The sequence below is a fragment of the Conger conger genome, chromosome 6 (genome assembly GCF_963514075.1).
Source record: "Conger conger chromosome 6, fConCon1.1, whole genome shotgun sequence".
NCBI classification, from domain to species: Eukaryota; Metazoa; Chordata; class Actinopteri; order Anguilliformes; family Congridae; genus Conger; species Conger conger.
This window is the reverse complement of record NC_083765.1, coordinates 7,819,726-7,837,375: the sequence shown is the minus strand read 5'-3', so window position 1 is coordinate 7,837,375 and position 17,650 is coordinate 7,819,726. Positions and strand designations below refer to the sequence as shown.

At 47.6% G+C, this 17,650-nt stretch overlaps 1 protein-coding gene across 1 annotated transcript in view; it reads left to right on the top strand.

Annotated features, from left to right (window-relative positions):
• The window catches only part of LOC133130536 (lysine-specific demethylase 4C-like), a 76,491-nt gene that overhangs the window by 13,097 nt on the left and 45,744 nt on the right, over positions 1–17,650 (top strand). The window contains exons 5-11 of the mRNA XM_061245190.1: positions 254–447; positions 538–563; positions 7,629–7,756; positions 8,024–9,715; positions 10,092–10,218; positions 14,667–14,848; positions 15,623–15,827. Coding sequence (XP_061101174.1) covers positions 254–447; positions 538–563; positions 7,629–7,756; positions 8,024–9,715; positions 10,092–10,218; positions 14,667–14,848; positions 15,623–15,827 — 2,554 coding nt within the window. The remainder of the gene's footprint in view (positions 1–253; positions 448–537; positions 564–7,628; positions 7,757–8,023; positions 9,716–10,091; positions 10,219–14,666; positions 14,849–15,622; positions 15,828–17,650) is intronic.

The following is a 17,650-nucleotide window of genomic DNA, read 5'->3' as shown; positions in this document are numbered from 1 at the left end:
GTGTTGACAGGTTCACTGTGTTGAGTGGCCACTGAGAACTGAATTGTCCTGAACAGACCTGGCTGAAGTATCTCTGGATGCTGGTAGCATTCTAGACTTTTTTTTATTTTTTTTACATGTCAGCACTCTGCAGGGCTTTCAATGGTCTCAAGATGTTAAAGAAATTTATTTTTAAATAAAGTACTTGTGGTGTGGCGCTGACTTTATGCGCTTGTTTTTCTTGACTGTGTGTTTCTGCGTCTCCCTTCTGAAGTGCAACTGCAGCGAGGACATGGTGAAGATCTCCATGGAGCCCTTTGTGAAGAGGTTCCAACCGGACCGCTACCAGGCGTGGAAGCAGGGCAAGGACTCCTGCGTCATCGACCACACCCGGCCGACGCCCGTCTCCACGCCCGAGCTCCAGACCTGGCTCCACCGTCGCAAGAGGCCCAGACCCTCGGCTCAAAGGTGAGCGGAGAGGCGTGTCCCTGGAACGTGTGTTCAGACGGGGCTTACACAGGGCGTGGTGGTGCACTGGATAGCACTGTCGCCCCACAGCGGGAAGGCCCCGGATTCCACTCCCGGTCAGGGCCTTTCTGTGTGGAGCTTGCACGTTCTCCCCATGTCTGCAAAGGTTTCCTCCCACAGTCTAAAGCAGTGGTCTCCAACCCTGGTCCTGGAGAGCTACTGGGTCTGCTGGTTTTCGTTCTTACCCTGCAATTAACTATAATCAACTGCTCTAATTTAATTAATTAACTCACCTCACCTGGTTACCTGGGTCTCAACAGGTGCTGATTTTAAGGTGAAAACAAAAAAGGGCCAGGCTTGGAGACCTCTGGTCTAAAGACATGTAGGTTAGGGTAACTAGGGGACATGATGTGGCTGTAAATCAGCATGCATGCTCAGTCAACCTGCCCTGTATGAATGAAGGTTCGTAAATTACCTGAGAGGAACCTCGGATCGAAATCCGTACCATGCCAGCGCTGATTGGCTGGTAGCTCCATAGTGCCAGACACGATTGGCTACTCCGTCACACAGGTATGGAACAGGTCTGTGGGTTAGAGGTCCACTCTCATTGCTCTCTAGCATCCCCTGCTGGTCGATTGGGTGTCAGTTGACTGCTTGCCAAAGGCTGCATACGAGATGTTTTTGCCTGACTCACCTCTGTGAGCTTGGCTGGGTGAGTGGGCTGTGGTGTGAAAAAGAAGTAGCTCATGACACCACATGTTTCAGAGGAGAATCAGTGTGAAAAGAATCAGCTGGTGACACCACATGTTTCAGAGGAGAATCAGTGTGAAAAGAATCAGCTGGTGAGACCACGTTTCAGAGGAGAATCAGTGTGAAAATAATCAGCTGGTGAGACCACGTTTCAGAGGAGAATCAGTGTGAAAAGAATCATCTGGTGACACCACGTTTCAGAGGAGAATCAGTGTGAAAATAATCAGCTGGTGACACCACGTTTCAGAGGAGAATCAGTGTGAAAAGAATCAGCTGGTGACACCACGTTTCAGAGGAGAATCAGTGTGAAAAGAATCAGCTGGTGACACCACGTTTCAGAGGAGAATCAGTGTGAAAAGAATCAGCTGGTGACACCACGTTTCAGAGGAGAATCAGTGTGAAAAGAATCAGCTGGTGACACCACGTTTCAGAGGAGAACCACGGTGGTCTTCACTCTCCTGAATGGACGATGGGCATAACATGGCTACTATAGTTGATTGTGCGTCCTAAATTAAGGTGGGAATTGGGCAGGTTCAATCCCACATCCCACTGTGAGTTCTATGAATAAATAAATACGTTTTAGAAACCTGGGGAAACTCCTAGCCCATGGAGTCCTGCACTGCATGCCGTACAAGGCGTGGGTGGAATGCCTGTGCTTGTCTGACACAGTGAAGCTCACAGGGGAAGCACATACTATTCAAGATGGTCTGTGTGGCCACTGGCTGATCTCCCACGCCACTCAACTGCCACTCGCTATTCATCTCTGTGGGCAACCAGACCAGTCGAGACACTTCGCGTGACATTTTACTGTGCTGTAGTGCTTCTTAGCAGATCAGGTTTTCCTTAGTAATTTACAATGCAAAATCAGCCATCTTTGCGGTGAAAACATGAGTTAAGGCAATAAATTACTATGTAACTATGTAAGCAATGTCATTTTATGGGAAGACCAACCATATTTGTTTGGGCCTCAAATAGTTTGAGCCCTCCATGTCGTTACTATCAAGCAGTAAATGTACGTTCATTTCTCATTTTTTAGGTAACGCTACATTCAATTAACTTGTGTAATCAACGCTAAATAAAAAAATATACTTAATTTGTTCCTAATACTAAAGCAGCAGACATACTGTGGTGAGACTGAGTTTGAGAATGTTCTCTTCTTTTGTGGCCTCTGTGCCCTGGACTTACTCAGCTGTGTCACGTTTAAATGAGTATCTCGCGGAGAGGGGGAATAATGAACGGAAAAGAGAGGCCTGCCATCTCCTGGCTAATCCCCCCCCTCGTCCACTTGGAAAGGAAAACGGAGCGGAGCTTCAGGTTACCATGCAAGGAAGTAATTAAACGGGCTGCATAATCTGCTATCTGCCTGCCAACTCCCAGCTAAACCTTCCAGAAATTACCACACTATTATTGTGAACTCGCTATGAAATGCCTAGTGAGAAAACGCGAGAAATCGTAGCGGCCCATGACCCTTTTTCTGCATGGTTATGTGTGTCAAGATGCATGGAGTATGCAGCTCTTTCTGCATGGTTATGTGTGTCAGGATGCATGGAGTATGTGGCTCTTTCTGCATGGTTATGTGTGTCAGAACACATGGAGTATGTGGCTCTTTCTGCATGGTTATGTGTGTCAGAACACATGGAGTATGTGGCTCTTTCTGCATGGTTATGTGTGTCAGATGGTAAGCCTGTCCAGGATTCATTTTCCCAGATCCCCATGATCCTGTCTGATTGCAAAAGTTGTGTTCTCTCCTGATTGCATCACACCAGGACGCTACACGCCACTGCTGTTTTTAGATTTTTAACATCCCTGTCTCTGCCCCCCTGCTGCTCGGAGGCTCTGCACTCTGACACTCCGGTCAGTCTCGGGAACCTCGACGGGGGGTTCAGTCCTGGGGTTCAGTCCTGGGGTTCAGTCCTGAGGTTCAGTCCTGGGATTCAGTCCTGGGGTTCAGTCCTGAGGTTCAGTCCTGAGGTTCAGTCCTGGGGTTCAGTCCTGAGGTTCAGTCCTGGGGTTCAGTCCTGAGGTTCAGTCCTGAGGTTCAGTCCTGAGGTTCAGTCCTGGGGTTCAGTCCTGGGGTTCAGTCGTGGGGTTCAGTCCTGGGGTTCAGTCCTGGGATTCAGTTCTGGGGTTCAGTTCTGGGGTTCAGTCCTGAGGTTCAGTCCTGGGGTTCAGTCCTGAGGTTCAGTCCTGGGGTTCAGTCCTGAGGTTCAGTCCTGAGGTTCAGTCCTGGGGTTCAGTCCTGGGATTCAGTCCTGATGTTCAGTCCTGGGGTTCAGTCTTGGGATTCAGTCCTGGGGTTCAGTCCTGGGGTTCAGTCCTGGTGTTCAGTCCTGAGGTTCAGTCCTGGGGTTCAGTCCTGGGGTTTGCTCCAGCAGTGCCGTGCGCTGACCTCCAGGAGAACTGGGACAGCTGTTCCTAATCTGGCTGGTTTTATTATTGCTGTTAACTGTTTATTGGCTCATCGGGTTCCCTTGCCCTGTGGAGACAAACACAGATTACATCTCACCTGTGTATACAGACGCATGTTTACAGACTAAAGGAGGGCTAAGTACCAGGCTCAAAAATGAGAAAGCAGTGCTGCCCCCCATGAATTGAACCATTCTGCTTTCAACTTCCCAAACGGAACCATTTAGCCTTTAACTGCAGTTTACCAGTTAATGGTGGAATAGCAGTTTAGAAACTGGACTTGTTATTCTACGGTGTAATTGCCTGACACTTTAAAAAGTCCAGTTCCTGAACTATTGTTCAGCCCTTAACGAAAATATTTATATGGGCATATTGAATCAAACATTCACCCAGGCGCTATGCATGGCATTATTTAACCGCAATGTGTGATGACAGATTTTTTGTGGGTGAGAAGGAATCTGCATATGTACAGTATGTTCACCATATTTCTGAAGATGCTGGGCTTGTTTTTCCCTGGGCTTGTTTTCCGTTGGTTTTATAGAAGGAGTGATTCACACGCTCCTTCTTCTTCTCTCTCTTTGACATTGCAGTGAGGAAACTTTGGTAAGACCTTACTGTACTGGCCTGAGTTGTCATACTTGCTGTGCATGTGTAGGAGTCTGTATATTTAGCATGCCGAGCACAATGGAGTGGACCTAATATACTACAATGGCCTTATGACGAGATGTGATTGGACCTTCACGTCACTGTAACTTAGACCACTGGCTTGGAGCTGAGAACATACTTTACGTCACATTGCACTGAATCGTTTATCGGAATCTGTTTAAAGCTTGCTGTTTAACATCCAGTGACAGAGGTGTTGGAGGATACAGTAGCACTGAGAAATCTTTCAAGGAGTTTTTTTAGAAACTAAAAGGCACCTTGGGTGTTGTATGATACCATAAAACTGAGGGAAAAATCTTGGTTGGACACACTAAATGTGCATTAATCAGCCTCATGGCCTCAAGGGCCTTTGACTTGGCGTTCAACAGCCAGCTTTGCTTGTGATAAAATGTCTTTACATATTGATGTTTTACATAAAACGTTGTGCAAACACTTAGCACTGGTTAAATGAGAAATTGTTTATAAGTAACGTGCCTTACGCACATCAGAAAGCAAACAATGCATTTGTAAATAATAGAGCAGCAATAATAATGAATTCAGTATTACTTTGACATTTTGTTTGGCAGTTTCTGTGTTCATCCTTCTGAATTGACAGCATGCCACAGAAAGGGTTTCCTAAAATTCCAATTTGGCTAATTTGCATAATGATGTGTCTCACGTGAAAAGCCTTACTCTACTTTAACGAATGGTACCACATGCTATGATTTGATTGTTACTTCACAAGAATGACCATCACTTCTTATATAATGGAAGTCATTCTGTCTGTTGAAGTGAGTGGAAAAGCAATCAAACTTACAATAAATGGCATTAATGGAATAGTGTGCTCCAGTCTATTTTAAAACGTGTAATAAATGGAAGAGTTTGCTTCCTGTTTATTAATCCTCATTCTAACAAAATGGCTGGATTGGAGAAGAAAATGTGGTGCATTTTTACCATAAATTCCCTTTTTTAAAAGCTTTCTGAAGTTGCGTATTGTTGATGGTAGCTGAATTAGCAGAGATTCTCACCTGAGATATATGATGAAAAGGACAAAACCAATGTATTATTGATCCAGTTGCCAGTGATACATTTGTGAAAACATTTGGAGAGTAAAAATGTAAAATACCTTGCACTCACCATGTTAAAATGTGTTGGGTGGAAACCACATAACTAATATATGCAATTTTTCATTCGTCCCATGATATTTATGTTGGAGCACCTTATTAGCTAATGTAGCCTGAAGCCACAGTTTCGTGATTAAAATTAATATAAAGAATTCTCCAAGTTCATAGCTACCATTTTTGTCTATTCCTCGCATGTTCTTTATCACAGTTTCAACCATGTTTTTTCCGTCTATTCATATTCTCTAATGAATTTTCCTCTGTCTAAATTGCCTATAATTAGACATTGACTGTTAATTGAACGGATATAGGAGTGTAATTAATGACCCTCCCTGCATCGCATAAACTTACACCAAGACTGGTGCAATTCAAAATGTGTCACGTGACTCACATTCACATAAACGTGCGTCTTGGGACATTTTTGTCTTTATTTCAAACAGCGCTTGATGTATGATTGTTGAAAGGTCAGCTGATGAAGGGGGGCTGTTTATTAATGCAAGGACAGGGACATTCTCTCGGCAAAGCACCAAGGCGGTGCCACGCATCCGCCCTCAGCACTATACAGAGAGCGAACGCTCGAGTTTTACTACCATCTGACAGCCCTGCCAATGTTTTGAATTAAATTTTGAAGATGTACGTTCTCAAGGAAACCTAAAGACAAACGATTGTTTCGGGTTTTGAATAATCACATCCCCAGAGAGAACACAGTCTCCTTTGAACAGCTTTATTGTAGATGCTGAAGATATCACGGACGTTTTTCCCTCCACTCGATATATCTGGCCTTCTCTTTACCACGGTGCGTCCCGCCCGAAGCGCCGTGATGTGTGATTTAGTCCGGCAGTCTTCACCATCGCGAGACAGTATTTACAGTTGCAATTTTGTTTATAAGATATGGCGTTTCCTCACCCCTGTCTTCATGTCTTATTAACTGGCTTTTGTGAAGGTGTCTTTAATTCATGATGTATAGGAGTTCGAGAGTGCTTTGTGGGCCGATTGCGTGCCGGATTCTACGTGCTTTCGCTGGCACCAGGGACTTCTCTGAGCTCTGTCTTTTACGATGCACGCTTGAGTGCCCCTCCTCCTGGCTGTGTGCGAGGCCTTGCTGTTATTCTCAGCCGTCAGAGGGACCCAGGGTGCTCTCGCACCTGGTTTACTTTAGGAATGCTTTTCCCGCGTTTAATTCCGAAGCATTAAGATTTTGCGGTAAACTTCGAATCAATTTCAAGCTCTAGTTATAAATGCACTTCCATGTATAATGGTAACTGAGGTGAAATGCCTCTTATTTATTTTGTTGTTTTGTGCTAGGGTCAGGCACCGACATTCCTACAGCACACACTCACTTTATTTATCTTTCTGTCGGTGAATGTACTTTGATGTAGTTTTTTTGCTTTGTGTCTGACTGTTGAGAGTCCAACAGCAGTACTGTGCTGCAGATCAGGCCTTACAATATTGGAAATATTGACAAATATTGTATTTTGCAATAGAAATAATCTGAAATTAATGTAAGTTATGCGGGGGAGTGATGGGGTTTGGGTAGTATATTGCATCTTTCATGCCATACCAATATACTAATGATAAGATTATTGATTATATGATGTTGACTGGGTTTTTCATTCTGACAGCAGCCTCCATTACCCGCGAACACGCTCCAAGAAGCTGAAGACTTCTGAAGAGCTGGAGATGCTGACAGACGGTCCTGGAAGGAGTGGCATGTTCGTCCAATCAGGAGTGAGACGAGAGACTGACAGCACAGACAGGGGGGCGGAGCCTGAGACGAAAGGAGAGGAGGAGTCTGGAGGAGGGGAACGCTCGCTAGGTCCGACCCAGCAGGCCCACACACCCCTGAATCTGCACGCACGTTTCTCAGGTGAGCTGGGAGTTGCCCCCCTCCCCATGGACGTAGTCATCACATGGACACATACCTCACCTCTTGGTGGGAGAACTATGGAATTATGGGTTTTAAGGATTTAAATTAAAATCAGGTCGGCAAATGTGTTTCTTTGGACGTCATGTAAAACAAAGCATAGCCCGACTTATTCTAAAATATCAGGTGAACTGAAATAGCTGCCACCCTCTCATCCTCACAGTTGAGTAATGTTGTCGGTTGGAGCGGTAATACTTTAATCTGTTCAAGGATGCAAGTTTTGGCACATCGGAATTATCTCTCGACAAAACTTTAAGTGCTTATTAATTAGTTTCGGGGAACTGAATTTGACATCCGCTGTGTGATTTATCGCTGGGATAACGTGTTTTGTCACCTAGGCGATAAGCAGGCAGCCGTGTGCAGTAAGATCTGCACTGTCAGTGTGAGCAGGATGGCGAGCGATGGCGTGTGCGTGGCGCGTCGCACGGCCATCCACGGAGGACTACCGGCCTCGTTCCGCAATCCCGTTTCCTCCGGGGCGGCCAGGCCAGAGCCCGAGGAAGAGGAAGAGGAAGAAGAGGATGATGAGGAGGAGAGGAAGGAGGATGAGGAGGAGGAGGAGGAGCGGAAGGAGGATGAGGAGGAGGAGGAGGAGGAGAGGAAGGAGAAGGAGGAGAGGAAGAAGGAGGATGGGAGGGAGGAGGAAAGGAAGGAAGATGAGGAGGTGGTGGATGAGGAGGAGGAGGAGGAGGAGGAGGAGCGGAAGGAAGAAGAGGAGGTGGTGGATGAGGAGGAGGAGGAGCGGAAGGAAGAAGAGAAGGTGGTGGATGAGGAGGAGAGGAAGGAAGAAGAGGAGGAGGGAGAGCCCTGTCTTCCTCCTGGAGGGAATCCCCAAGGGAGGACCCCACACACAGCACTACCAGATCCAGAGCTCCTGTCTCCAAAAACAGACCCAACGGACAGCCAGATCCTTCGGGAGCCGTCAGTCACCCTCTCTAATGATGCAGAAGACACCGGAACGTCCCTCCTGGGAGAGCAGAGAGGGGAAGCGTCTCCGGGTCATGGCCCAGCATGGATTTCACCCGCTCCGTTGCACAGAGAGGGAAGTTCGGCATCACCCGCGCTAAGCGCCAATTACCCAGAGTCCTTGCGCCCCGAAGCGGAGACGATCAGCGATGCGTTAGGAGACACCGAGGAGGACCTGAAGGGCAATCCTGTTCCTGCGGCGCGTGCCGAGGAGGCGTGTCCCGGCCCGTGGGCGAATGGCGGTGACGCTGTGTCGCACCGCTCCTCCGAGCCCTCCTGCTCGCCCAAAAGCATGACGGTCACCTCCTCCCCTCCTCTCCAGTGCAGCCTTCCTACAGGCCCCTGCCCTGCCACTCTCAGTCTCTCTGCCCTCACGCCCGTACCAGGACCTGTCTCTCAAATGCCCTCTCTGACCCCTGAGGTCCCGGACGAGCCCCCCTGCCCGCCGCCCGCCCGGGACATGCCCTCTCTCACCCCAGCAGTGGGGGAAGGGGCCGAAGGGCCCTTGTTGCCTGGAGACCAGGGGCCACAGGACCCTGCGGCACCTGTGCTGTCCCGAGAAGTGGCCACGCCCGCCGGGCTGACCGGAGGGGTCGTGACCGAAGCCCTTGTGCACGGTGACTGTGACGACACACCCATAGGTCTGTACGGGCCAGCCGTCCAAGTGCAGGTGGCCCTCCCTGTCATTCCGGACAAAGAGTTGTACCAGCCCACAGAGGCCAGAGAGCTGCAGACTCTCACACCAGTGCTATGCGATGCCAACACCACTCCCCTCGACTGCAACCTTGACCTACAGGATCCCGCCACTACGCCCACTCTGTTGATGGGAGATATGCATGCGCTCCCTGCCCCTCTCGCCGGCTCGGCTGCTAATCCGACCGAAAATAACGGACTCCACCTTTCGGAAGAGACAACAAAAAGTGCCGGGTCTCTTCCTCACTGGGGCGTGGAAGCACTGGGAACAGAATCCGGGATCTTCCGCCCGGGAATCTGGGACAGCCTGAATTCCCAGGGTCCGGCGGTCCTGATCGAGAACGTGCACCCGGAGTTCCCTGTGCTCCTGGCCGAGGACAAAGACGGTGACCCCTACGGCCTCAGCCCCCTGAGACACTGCGCCTGGAACAGGGTGGGGCTCCCTGAGACGGAGTCCCAGCGCCCCGTACCCCTGGAGACGGCGCCTGCGGGGGGCCTGGAGCGGACGGCGGCGGATGTCCAAGCCGCACCCCAGAGTCCCGGGACGGCGACCGACAGCGGGGCGGCCGAGGCCCCCTCTCCACGCAGGGAGCTGACCACGCTGGCGCCCGTCGCCTGGGAGACGACCGTCCTCGGCGAGTCTTCGCCCCCGCGGGAGGAGGACACGGACACGGAGCTCAGCACCCCGAGGGGGGAGGAGACCAGCAGCGAGTCGACCGACCCGGACAGCGGCGACGCGGAGCTGGAGCCGGGGGAGATATGCGCGGTGAGTACAGCGCCGCTGTCTTTGAACGCCTCTCCACTTCCTCAATGCCACTCTTACAGGATCAAGCACTTATGGTCAGATGAACTGAGGCCTGCTAAGGACTACTTACCTGCTTTTCTCTGCTGTTCATCTCCTCAAAACATCCTTTCAGGCTGAATAGACACGCATGTGCCATTGATGGTACCTTTGAAAGAAGGTTCTTATTCACATCCGTGTATGAAATCTCATCCTTTGTGTGTACTGCATTTGACGCTAAACAGTTCGTCCTAAACACCATGCTGTGAATTGTGGTTGGTGAGCCTTCTGTAGAGGTAAGTGATGTTAAGTGTTGTGGAGATGGCGGAAGTAGCGTTCTGAAATTCACTCTCCCTCCCAGAATCCCAGTCAGTTGGTGATTAAGATGGGCAGAAGGAGGGTTGCAAAGAGCTGGCGTCGCCCACTGAAGAAGCCTACCGCCCGAGCCACGTCCAGCGTGGTCAGACAACAGTCCGCCAGCGATGAGGGTGAGTCTCCTACAAGCATCTCATTCCACTGGAGTGGGAAGTGCTTCCAAGGTCAAGGGTCACTTTTGGTGTGGCTTTAGCGACTGTTGTTACAACAGTACCGTAGTCAGGAGTCATGGTTGTTGTCAGCTGTAAGATACGTACCTGTTCATATTGATGTTCAGTTATCATATTCCACTGAGTGGGGGAGTCAAGGGTCACTCTTAGTGTAGCCTCAGCTGTTGTTACCAACGTTTAACCATCATAGGCAACACAGGGGAAGCACTACAGTCAGAGGTCATCCTTATTGTGATGTCTGGCACGTGTTCGTATTCATGTTCAATCATCTCATTCCCTGGGGGCGAAGTACTTCCCTGGTGAGGGGTCACCCTTAGTCTAATATTGGCTGCTCAATATACATAGTCCACACAGGGGTTGCCCCTGTTCCAATGTCGGTTACTGTTCATACCGGTGTTCAACTGAGAATGACCAATTCTCAAGTTCACAAATTCTGGGAACATCTCATGCAGTGTGTTAAGACCTTTGTGAAGCATTACGCCTGAAGCATGTTTATGTATACTGTTACGAATCACGTGTGAACTAGATCAGTTCCATTCTCAGAAATAGCTTCTATTACATCATCCTTATATACGCATTGCAGAAATGGATTTCCTCCAGATGTGTGTTTAGGTATTTATGATGATGCGTGTGTGGCTTTTCCCTCACACAGAAAAGGGGATTAAAAGCACTTGTGCTTGGCAGTGAGTGGGCAGCAATGTTTAAAGAAGTAGATTGTAGGGGGGGGGGGGGGCGCGGGGCTATTCTTTTAATGTTGATCTCCAGGGGAAATGTGCTTGGTCTCAGCCCCGAGAGGAGAGGAGTGCATTAAAACAAAGCCTCTCATGCGTGTCAAGCTCATGTTTACCCACATCGGGGTGTGCATCCATTCGCCGAGACGCCGGGTGTCAGTCGAGCGTGTGTATACGTGCAGCTCATCGAGCGTGGGAGCCGACGACGGCTGCTTCACCGGAGCAGTCAGCTGGCTCGGGTCTCCCGCCCCGCTAACGTTTCCCCCCCCGCTCCCCTGTTCTCGAGTTTCGCCTTCCGTTACCGCCTTCTGAAAATACCCCCGAAAGAGGCTAGGCGTGCCGTAGCTAATTAACACTTTCCACATGTTGTGACTTCAGTGCTCTGTGGGGTGAGTGGGAGAGGTCCCGAGGATTCAAATTGGCTTAACCACAAAAAAAAAAAAAAAAAACCCACACACGGAGAATATTTCATTTCACCTCATGGGTATTACACTAGCTCATCATACCCGTCTCAACTTGCCCACAATCAATTGTGATTAAGGTTAGTACAAAGGCAGTTAGTTTGTATATAAATGTAAGTATTAATTAAATGTCAGTATTAATTTAGTACGTGCAATCGTGCATAAAGAGGACAAGTTACAAGCTGGTGTCCTGTAGACCATTGAAAACATAACAGGACACAACAAAGGCTGCCATGGACATCCACACATACTGTATTGGTAAATATAGATTTATATGTATTATTATGGACATATATATTTTTTTGCCATTGCAGGTGTTCTAAAATTCCCTACTAAAATGGTTTTGCAATGAGCTTTGAAATAACATGACTTCAGTGCCATGTTTTTTTTTTTTTTGTTTTTTTTTTTTTTCAAGACAAATCAAAGACAACATGATTTAAAATCTATTTGAAAAATGAACGGTATTTTTTGCCCAGTCAACATCTGTGCATTGAGTTCTGACACTCAACATATGTGCATTCGGTGATGCGGAAAGTTTGGAAGCTTGGCTGCACAAGACGAAAAGGCAGAGGTTTTAAAGACGCAAATGTTGCTCCAGCGTTTCCAAACATGTGTGTGCAGCTTCATTTATTTATTTATTTATATTTGTCTCGAAGAGTGATGGCTGCTGGGTCCGGCCTGTCCTTTTTATCTGTAAGTAATACCCCCTCTGTGGTGCCCCGAGTCATTCCGGCCCTTTCCCATAACTCTTCCCGTGTTTAAATAACGCTCCTGTTCCAGAGACGGATCTTGAATCACACGCTGGGGAGTTGTAGAGGGGGACGCTGCATCGCATTAGATTTGTCTGCATTTTTCCCGGGCTCCAAAACTATTATTTAACCTCCCAGAGGTCAGCCAGGGCCCTCCAGAAGCTGAGCGTTCAGTGGAGGGTATGTGAGGGCTTGTCTGCTGCTGCTGTTGTTGTTTCAGCTAATGTGACAGGTTAAATGATAGCGGCCCTAACCCTAACTGTTTTGTTTTTGGGTGGGGGGGGGGTGGGGGTGAGGGTGGGGGGTGTTGGCCAGAGGTCAGTAATGAGTGAAGATCATTTTAGGGTGACTTTGACATTTTAGGGTGACTTTGACGCAGTGGTTAATGTCGTGCCAAGCACACACGTTGAGGGGCCATTAGTTATCTATGCTTCAGCCCTGACACCTCGTGACAGGCTGATGTGCATCGCGTTCAGACGCCCTGGGGGGGGTGCAGATTAGGTCCACAGGTACAGCTCCCCTGGCTTAAATCCCAATTTATTTTATTGGGTATCCGACCAGAAAGGTGGATTGCAAAATCCACAGACAGTGGGCAAAATTTTCCGCACTTCCTCATTAACCATCAGCAACTGTGCCTCTGTTAGTCCTCTTTTGGGCTTTTTGGTTCGTACTGAGCTTGTTTTTTGTGAAAAATGTTTCGGTGAGATAGCAAAAACATTAAACGCCACTTTCAATTATTGTGCATTTTTCATGATGATACCACTTTGAACATTATGGTTGGAAATTGGTCTTTTCTTATGCAAAATAATTGAGGAACACGATTTTTCTTTTAATTTCCTCTCAAGCAGAAGAACAGCATCATCATGCATATTGACTTGTAATTTTAGAAACAAATTTAAATAAGGAAAAAACGGTCACTGCTAGTGAGTGTACGATCAAAATCTCCTGACATTTTATATAACTGTGGAAATGTGTTTAGTATGAAATACTGTGTATTTAATTCACATACATACACATTCACACGCGCACGCAAACACACTCGCACAGCTGCACAGAGTTATATATGTTATTTTTTTCTTTCAAGTATTATTACATTAAAACGGTGATCTTGACTTTGCTTTGCTATAGCAACAGTCAAACTTTGAATGGCTGTGTAACTCAAGAGTTTTGTCAGTGGTCAATTAAGCTAAGTGCCACAGACATAGCAAAGCAAATGTGTTAGTTGTTGGTTTTGTGGTCCACATAAGTCAACATACAGCTGAAAGCCCAGGCCCGAGAGAAATCCATCTACTGTTTGCGTGTGTCATAATTCCTGGCCTTGAGATGAGTATTGACTAGCGATTCTGGAATGCATACATACAGCTGTGTTATTTATCTTTAAACCAAGGGAAACTGGGAAAAGGAAATCCAAGGTTTGCAGAAAAAGCTGGGGAAATTCTTAAAAAACAGTTTTCCCTTTACGGCTCACATCTAGAACGTCTAAAATGTAGCCTGAGCTGCTTACCGACGCAGACTTGTAATGCAAGCCACAGCGAGGAAAAGGCGAAACCGGGGTCTGGCGCTAAGAAAACATGAGAAAAACACCATTAGGGCCTAATGATATGGCCTAAAAGATGGTGGAGGGGAAATTGTCGAGACTGGGAGTGGGGGGGGGGGGCAGCAAATTGTACTCTGAATGCGTCTCCAGACTCAAATGCGCTTTGAAATGGCATCCCGCACCCAGCAAATGGGATCTATTACATCTGCTTTAGACGCTCTCGTTGAATGAGGCAGACAGAATCTGTCTGTGTCAAGCGATGTCATCTGCCCCGTGTCTCATGCTAAGGGGGCCCCCTGATGTCGTCCAATCGTCCGCTGACCCCCCTTCCCCCATACAGGGCTACATTGGAGTATAATGGGTAAGGAACCTTGGTAAAGCTGTGTGTAGCCACAGTGTAGTATTTTTATTAAATTTTGTAAAAAAAAAAAAAAAAAAAATCTTTTTTTTTTTCTTTTCTCAAAACATTCCCCACGACGATTCCTAGGTAGCGCCACTGTCCCCTTGAGTAAGTCATGTACCCTGACTTGCTTCTGTGTATATCCAACTGTATAAAATACTATGTAAAGCTGGTTTGTGCCTTGCATGGCAGCCAATTGCCGTTGGTGTGTGTGTGTGTGTGTATGAATGGGTGAATGAGAAGCATCAATTGTACAGCGCTTTGGATAAAGGCACTCTATAAATGCCAACCATTTAAAACTGCAAAAGAATTAAAGCTATTAATACGTGCATCTACTCTATTGTAATGTAAGGTGTGCATGTGATTACACCTCCAGGACCGAGGAGGCAGTGCAGTCTTTCTGAATGTAGTCCAGGTGTGGAGCGAGTGCACTCTATAGCCAGCCTGTGACTTGCTGTCTGTTCCTTGTTCTCTACTTCTTGTGCTTTCTCTCCGCCTCCCTCCCCACCTCAGAGTATCCAGACCTCTCCCTGACCAATGAGGAGGGGCAGGAGGCGGAGCCTTGGGCCAAGCCCCTCCTCCGCCTCTGGCGTAACAGGAAGCCAAACTTCTTCGCCGAGAGGGAGTACAACGCTGCTGTGGCCAGGATGGAGCCGTACTGCGCAGTGTGCACCCTGTTCATGCCGTACTATAAGGTAGTCTCAGTCACAGTGTTCTATTTGCACCCTCTTCATGCTGTACTGTAAGGTAGACTCACAGTCAGTGTCATATGTACCCTGTTCATGCCATACTGTAAGGTAGACTCACAGTCAGGGTCATATGTACCCTGTTCATGCTGTATTGTAAGGTAGTCTCAGTCACAATGTCATATGCACCCTGTTCATGCCATACTGTAAGGTAGACTCACAGTCACAGTGTTATATTTGCCCCCTCTTCATGCCATACTGTAAGGTAGACTCACAGTCAGGGTCATATGTACCCTGTTCATGCCGTACTGTAAGGTAGACTCACAGTCACAGTGTCATATGCACCCTGTTCCTGCCGTACTGTAAGGTAGACTCACAGTCAGGGTCATATGTGCCCTGTTCATGCTGTACTGTAAGGTAGGCCAGAGGTGGGCAACGAGGGGCGTACCTGTTTCTGGTTGTCATGCCAACTGCCGGCTTTAATTACTTAATTAGCCCTAACATTATGCCTCCTCAAGTTTGAGCTACATTTCATGATAAGCGCATGAATGACAGCCGAATATTGTTCTTGTGTCCCCACATTAAAACGTTTTACTATGATCTAATCTATGAGTGAACTAGTGTTGGTGTGTACAGCCAATTATAGTTCATTTGGCCAGGGTAATTGGTGGAAACAAAAACCCTGCGTACACAGCGGCCCTGCAGGACCGGAATCGCCCACCCCTGAGGCAGGGCACGGTCACAGTTTGTGACGGTTGATCTCGTCGCTTTCACCTCCTGCAGCCAGGAGGCCCGGTGGAGGAGAGCAGAGTGGTGGTGGAGGAAGTCCCCGGTTCGACAAAGGCTCTCCCCGGCCTCCGGACCAAGCCCCTAATCCCTGAGGTGTGCTTCTGGAAGCGGGAGTCCGGCCCGCCCAGCGCCCCTCTGGAGGAGGCCGGCCCCAGCCCGCTGATCTCCTGCAGGAGGTGCTGTGTGAAGGTGCACGCAAGTGAGTGCTTTTCTGCCGTTTACCGCCAAAACCGCCGTTAGTCAACATGCACTGATTCTCACGACTCCTTTAGTTTACAGTTCTGCCCAAGCCTAGCTCTCGGCCCAAATATTGGTGCATTACGTAATCTTTTATTTATTGTCTTTTACTTGTTGTATTTGTTTTCAACAAGATCACAAGTGAGTGAACATATAACATGAACATATCATTATTTGTTTTACGTGGCAGAAAGTTGACAGGATGCGGCTTGGCAACTAATGCTGGCAGTGGATTCACTGGCTTGTTCACCGGGTTGGATCAACAAGAACCGTGTTTGTTTGCAGAGGTGGTGACCTGGATAGTGGCCATTCTGAGCGTTAGTGTAAACACGGCTGTTTATTCCAGCGCGTTCTGGATGGAGGGTCCTGGCGGTCTCCAGTCAGAAACCCGCTTTCGTGGAAACAGCAGTTACAGGGGGGGGAGGGGGGCTCACAGCCTGTGTGTGAACGCTTCTCTCTCTCTCTCTGCGGGTTTTCTGTTTTTCCGTTAGCCGTCGCTCTATCGGGGAAATCTCAGACCAAAACTCCGCACTTCCTGTGCGGCATTGATCGCCAATACCTCCGTTTTCCCAGTTTCCTGATCACGTTGTCTCTTTACCCAGCGAACGGGGGTTGAGTGGGATTCTGAGTGGTTCTGTGGAAACTGAAGAAATACTAGAACCTTCCATAAAACCTAGAGAGCGTGTTTCCCCTCATCGCTGTTTCCCTGCACGAGATCGGTTATTCGAACTCTGCCGAGTGGTACGGCAATCCGCGTATGTTTGGTTTTGTAATTAACAGCAGGACTTGTTTACGAAAGGGAAAGGTTTAAATGTGACAGGCTTCTGGTGAAAACGTTGAGCTGCTGCATTTTGTCCTTCAGGCTGCGGGTTTGATCCAGCTGCCAGAACATAAATTAAACCCATTTGTCTTCTGAATATACTTATTTTCAAAAAAAGGGGGGGAGCAATTTTTTTTTGCCCCGTGGTTTATGGAGATGAATCACCATCAGCCATTTTGAATGTTTCAGCCGAGGGGAAAGAACCATATATGCTTTTTTTATCGCTGTCTTTTGTCTGGATTGCACCCGACAGGCTCCTCGATAGCACTTGTGCAACTCGTACTGTCTGATGAAGAGTACCTGAAAACGTGACGTTCCAGGCCTTCCTGTGGCTAACTGATGGGAAAGTCCAAAATTATTCTCTGAGTTCACCAAATACAAACAAAATGGTCCACTTGTATGAGATGGATAAAAACAAGCAGGCATACATGGTATATAAATAATTAAAGATAATAACACAGCAATACCAGTCTGATACCAAGTTATACTTTCAGTGAAAGTTTTTACTTCTGTAACATTATAATTGGAGGATTGAAGTTGTTTTTAACTGCTCTTAACACCCAAGGTTTCCACCTCCATGTTTCATCAGTTTCTTTGCCGCAATAAGCATATTCCCAGGCCATATGAATGCTGTTTAGTCTTTTAATATACAAAAATAACCAAAGCCCACATATCTGGCTGCCCTAGCCAAGTAATTAAATTAAAGCTGTTATGTGATTCCGTTGTGTGGGGCTGTGTTGACCTTTGAGTTAGTTTGTGTGAGTTGTTCCGGACCACTTGTTACATTTGTGTCTGGGCTTTGATGTTGATGGTGCTGACCACCACCAAGAGGTCACTGGCTAAGAGCGTCTTCTTCATGAACGCCAATAAGCACAAGCCTCGTCTTTGCCTTTCAAAAAGTCTGCTTTATGGTCGTACATTAATTTGCATGTTATGTGTCATCTCTGTTGTCATTTGGCAGACGC